Source organism: Cupressus sempervirens, chromosome 3, assembly GCF_028749045.1.
Source record: "Cupressus sempervirens isolate cs-2001-9-10 chromosome 3, ASM2874904v1, whole genome shotgun sequence".
NCBI classification, from domain to species: Eukaryota; Viridiplantae; Streptophyta; class Pinopsida; order Cupressales; family Cupressaceae; genus Cupressus; species Cupressus sempervirens.
The window spans coordinates 122,885,515-122,891,502 of NC_143120.1; the positions used below are offsets into that span (position 1 = coordinate 122,885,515).

At 34.0% G+C, this 5,988-nt stretch overlaps 1 protein-coding gene across 1 annotated transcript; it reads right to left on the minus strand.

Moving 5' to 3' along the window:
* Positions 1-4,797: 4,797 nt before the first annotated feature.
* LOC149565083 (21 kDa protein-like) lies at positions 4,798-5,708 on the minus strand. The gene has a single exon (XM_089818635.1). The coding sequence runs from the start codon at positions 5,610-5,612 to the stop codon at positions 5,019-5,021; it is 594 nt and encodes a 197-aa protein (XP_089674761.1). The 5' UTR covers positions 5,613-5,708; the 3' UTR covers positions 4,798-5,018.
* Between the last annotated feature and the right edge of the window lie 280 nt (positions 5,709-5,988).

The following is a 5,988-nucleotide window of genomic DNA, read 5'->3' on the forward strand; positions in this document are numbered from 1 at the left end:
CTTTTCCGCACAAGGCTTTTCCTCTTTGTTTTATCACTTAACTTGGAGAAGCCGTGAAATGAACTTTCCACCTCAAGCACTTGGATGATCATTTCCTTTGTATCAAAATTTCTCTTAACAAATTACTCCCTCATAAACCTCTTTTTGGCATCTCCACAAAATCTTTGCATCCGGCTTCAGTTTTTTTCATCTTTTATGTCCTTCGAAAGGGAAGCTTCATGTATTCCCTTTAGACGAAAAAACACCTTCAAGGCATATATTTTCCAAACAAATCAATGCTTAGAAATATTTCCCATTGATTTGGTCACTTTTCCTCTTTATTTCCCAACTTTTCTTCAGAAACATACTTGAAGATGTTCACTTCCAAAGGGAGAGCATACAAATAGATGGAACTTCGTTTCTCTACACAAAATTGGATTATGACTTTGGATCTTTACTATGAGAGTTCCATAGCTTTAGATCTTTGATATTCTGATCTTCCCACCATGAATTAGCTTCAAATTTACCTGCAAATGTCATCATTACTTTGTTTCTCAAGATCTTGCTTGCTAAAACATGCCCATGACATAAACACAATAGAAAGGGCCAGAATACAAAAGAAACACTTGCTAGAGATAGGAACATATTGCAAAACTAAAATAGACTTTCTTCTCAATGGGAAGGCAGTTAGACATAAACCAACCCAAATCTAGATCACCTAAGACCTTGATGTAGAGAAAAGGTGAGAATCCCACATAGAGTTGTAGGGGGAGCGGAGCAGGGAAAACCCAGAAAAAACACATAAGGCTAGCCTTGGATGTTTGATGAGAAGAGAGCCACCTAGGGGTTATCTAGACAAGAACTCAAACATAAATGCATTGAAAACACACCAACCTAGAAGCTAAAAGGGATGGATTGGAAGTATGGCAACATTATTGTGGGATATGATATAAAATTTGTTATAGAAATTACAATACATCTGTAGTTTTCATAAGTGTGATTCATATATTTCACACAATAACCAAATTTGATTGTTTATTCAAATGTGGAGGAATGGAGATGATTTTGGTGATAATTCATGACACTATCCAATTAATGGGATATCATGGGTAGATTTCCCACTAAAGAACAATTTTCTACAGCCAAAGAAAGAGGGGGTTATTGTGGTTAATGTTGTATGTGATTGGTCCATGTTATAACATTAGAGACCATTCATCTCATTTGCTAGGCAGGCTTGCAAGGTATGAAGACCAAGAAGTGATCATCCAACTATTTGAATGATCATTAGATGTGAGGGGACCATCAAATCACACTTAAAAATGTTGTCAAAGGAAATATAGGTTCTCCAACATAGAAATAAGTAGTCGATGTGTTCTATAGGGAGAATGTTACAAATAAAAATATAGAGTTTGTAATATGTGGGAATACTTTTTTTTCTAAGAAAATTCAATTATTCATTCGAGTAGACTTTTAGAATAATGCTACATATTAGAATATAAGTCCACTTTTATAAGATTTTATTGAATTTTATTAAAACTTACATCTTTTATTGCTTGCACATATTAATGAATAGTAATTATACACATCTTTGTTTTGCTTCATTTATCTATTTCGTTAGAAATCAAAACCATCCAAAATGTTGAATTGTGGATAGTCGTGTGTGCATCTATAATCAAAACATCACCCCATACTTCTTGATTATATATATTTAACCTTTGCAGTCCATATTTGATAGCATCCAACCTTATTGTACTAAAAATGCAATACACTAGTTAATTTTGACTCGAGCAACATAAACTAAGCTTTAATTTGTTTAATTGGTTGATGTGAAATATAGAATCTGTTTAGTAAATTTTAATAATTCAGATCAAAATATAAAATTGCAGCGATAATGAAAAGGGAGGAATCCTTTGCGAGTCGTGCTCCGTAATTTCTGTGGCCCGCTTTGTAAGACGTAAGGAAAACAAGTTAGGTCACCACACGTGGAGAGCGGTAATTTTCGCTGGAGCTTTAAATCAAGTGCGGATGATTATCACTTACCAACCTTGGTTAGGTTTTGCTTAGCCCAAGTGTCTCCGTTACTTTATTTCAACCCCACCCAAAAATCATACCTTGCATTCACCCTAAGGAATATGGGGTTACCAACAACAACATATCTATATTTTATTTTTGTTTTAATAAAGCATGCCGAGAGATGTGATAATTATTGAAGATGAATATGCTTTAACATGTTACATGAAAAGACAACATTAAGTTTCTTTATAATAATAATTTTGATAATTGGTAATAAAATTTCTAAGTTCATAATATTAAAGATATAAAAATGTGTGATATATATTTCACAAATAAACAAATATTAAAAAAATTAGATTTAAGAGGTATTATTAAAATATTTATTATAACTAAAACGTAATTATCTAATAAAGACAGGTCAATCAATGTATTCTTGACCTATAAAGTTACACAACATACTAATGACTAAATTGTACGTTAAAAGTGTTAAATAGTTAAAGTTGGCTTACTTTTTTAGGCTTATTTTGTTTTATTGTTTAAACTAAAATACAAGCTTTAAAACAGATTATGAACAATAGAAGAAGAGTTTTTGTGAAATATTCTAGTTGGAAATGCTCCTACTAGGAAAGTATTCAAAATGGGAGTTTTAGGAGAGTATTTAGCCTCAACTTGTTCATGTCCATTGTATCCAACAAGAGATGTATCCAACATGGGAGTTGTGGCTGAGTATTTAGCCTCAACTTGTTCATGTCCATTGTATCCAACATTTGATTTTACATTTAATTTCAAGTTTACATTTTAAATTGTGGGATCTTTTGAAGCAAAAATCTCATTTTTAGTGAATTTTCTCCAATAGACTATGTACGAATGCACATGTTTTGACAAAATGCCACAACAACAACAAGAGAAGTAGGGAACATGAGTGTTTAATATGTTTAAGGAAATATAACAAAGGTTGCCAAGAGGTACTTAAACTCTACCCTTTGTCATATTAAGGTTGATACATTTACAATAATGTTTAGAGGATATATACCTTGAAACATGCCTTATTTAGGTTTTGGAGGATGAGAGGTGCTTGAGGTCTCAAAAGGGGCAACAATGTGCTCATATGATAGTTTATTGGATCCTTGGTTATAGGGAGAGGATGTTGAAGATATTTTAAGATAAAGATATTGATATCTACAAATTGGCTACATGTTGCGACAAATTGAGTTCGTCATAAAAGGAGGGTGTTAGAATAATAAATAATCAAATTAGCCATATAATGAATAATGACTGGTAAGATTTGAACACAACACCTTCTAGGTGTCTACAACATGACTTCACCACTAAACTAAACTCCATATGTTAGAATTATAAATAGTCGAACTAACCATATGTTGAATAATGACAATTTAGTTGGTTCAAATGACGATAACAAGAGTTGTACATTTGTCAAAATTAGTAGTTTGATGTTAATTATTTTTAGTCACATGTTGATTGCAGGTCCATATTTTTCTTCGTACATCTCTCGTGTAGTATCTGAGCTAGATTGAATGACACTTGATTAGAGGAGTTTCCAAGAAGATGAAACATCATGAGAGTTTCATAGGATATGTAATACATTTTGCATGGAAATAATAACATAGGTGTTGTGTGTAAAAGTGTGATTTGTGTGTTTTTTTCGATGAACCAAAACTAGTTGTTTTTCTAACTAGATGAATGATTGGAGAAGATTTGTGTGATGACAAGCTAATGTATTAGAGATTTGTTGTCAATGCAATTGCTATAATATCTTAGGGGTTTTTTTCACTAAAGAATAGGTTTTTGCATTTGACGAAAGAGGGAGTTATTGTTGTGTAATATTGCAAGTGGTTGGTTTCTTTAGTGCAATTAACATGTGAGATTTTATTAATCTCATTGGCTTGCTATAATTTAAAGGGATGCATAATAAGCATGATCATTCAACTATCCGAATGGTGATTAGATTTGTGGAGAGCCATCATAGAGCATTTAAAAAGGTTGTCAAATGAATATATATAAGTTCCTTGATATGCCTATGTCTGTGTGTTAAAGAGGAGATGTATTTGAATTCATAAAAGAGGTAATAGTATCTTCATTTGGATGATTAGTTGTAGGGAGGATGCTGAAGACCTTTTACAGTGAATAAATAATAGTTGTAATATGTAAATATATGATAGATGTCCAAAAAATCTATTTCAAGTCATTTAAGGTGTAGTGCCAAAATAATGAGTAACCAAATTAAGCATATATTAGATAATGTTACCAATTAGTTCTAAAGCTAACATTAGTAGTTGTAGATGTGTCAAAAGTATTTAATTTTCTGTAAATTATTTTTTAAGTTTCACATTTAGCGTAAATCCACTTTTGTAGAGCTCAATCAAGCACCATATAAGCACTACATTTTTTATTTCTACTTTTTGAATGAAGTGATGAACAACAACCATTAACACCACTATTTTGTTTCATACATTTCTATCATACTATTTGAGACAGATTAAAAAAGATATTAACATTTGTAGTACAAAGAATAATGATTTGTATATATGTAAGACATTAGTCAAATTTAGTTGTTTGTCTAAATATGAACAAATGGAGGAGATTTGTATAATAACAACACTTATCCAAAAACTATTTAATATTATCATTATATTTTCTATTAAAAAGAATGATTTTTGCAACTTTCCAATATTGAACTAATGTTATAGGTGATTGTACATCCATTCTCAAAATATCACTACACGCTTCCCAAATATACATTCATATTTTTATAATCTATATTCAATTGCTATCATCACTCACTAATTGTACCCAACAAAATAACTTTAATTTTTAAAAATAATTTCTTGAAATGACCCCTATTAATATAATTTCAATTAGTCTAATCAAAACTTTAATATATACTACTTAACCTTACCCCACAAATTTTACATAACATTACATCTCCTAGGCTCTTAACCCACAGGTGGTTCCCCAACCCACCCCCCAACCCACACACAAAAGAGAGGCCTGAAATAAATGGAATTTCATAAAATCTTGGAATATTCGTGAGTGGAAGCAAGAAGATTCACCAGAGCAAGCGCATTGCTGATCAACATAGAAACGCTGTGCACCCGCCCCTGGACAGCCGTTTTAACCCTCCCATCCCGGACATCCCGGAAGCCATCAAGACACGTGTCCTCGTCCCTGAGGGTGGCGCTCATCCACGTCTGCACGTTGCTGATCTGGAACTTGAAAGTTTCGGGCCTCAGACGCTTGAGCTCCGCCAGCGCGTGTTTGATCTGATCCGACGTGTCACGAAAATCGTCGATGCAGGCGTTGAGTACCGAGCGCTCCGTTTTGTTGAGGCCGGGGCTCCGTCGGTAGAGCGTCACGGCCCAGGCCGCCATGGGTCGAGCCTTTGCGAAGCTCACTTTGACGGCGTCCATCACCAGTTCGCTCTCGCTTTTGTCGGCCTCCAGACGATCTGCGTACGACCTCAGCGACGCCACGCACACGTCGGGAAAGGGGGTGATTCTGCAGGAGGATTTCACGAAATCGTCGCCTTGGGGTTTTTGCGTGACGGTGGGCGTCAGAATTGCAGCGATGATGAGAAGGGAGAATACGTGGAGGGAATTCATCGCTGCTCGTGCTCCGTAATTTTCAATTGCTCGTTTTATAAGATAGGGAAAAACGAGGGGGGTTACCACACCCACCGGACATGATCCCCCATGATGGGGATAACTTCAGTGAATCTTAACCCGAGTTCAGTGTGTTTTAACTTCCACAATTCTCAACTCCAGTTTAACGTGCAAGTACACCTACTTTAATTTTGGACTTCCGACTCTTCGGTTGCATTCTGATTATTTATTTATTTTTATTTATCTATTTTAGCTCTCCAGCTTTGTAATGGCCGGTTTGGACATATTAGTTTTTTTTTTCAATCGTAAATATAATACTATAATTTTTTTTTTTCATAGACAATATAATATTTACATAATTTGTTAAAAAAAATAT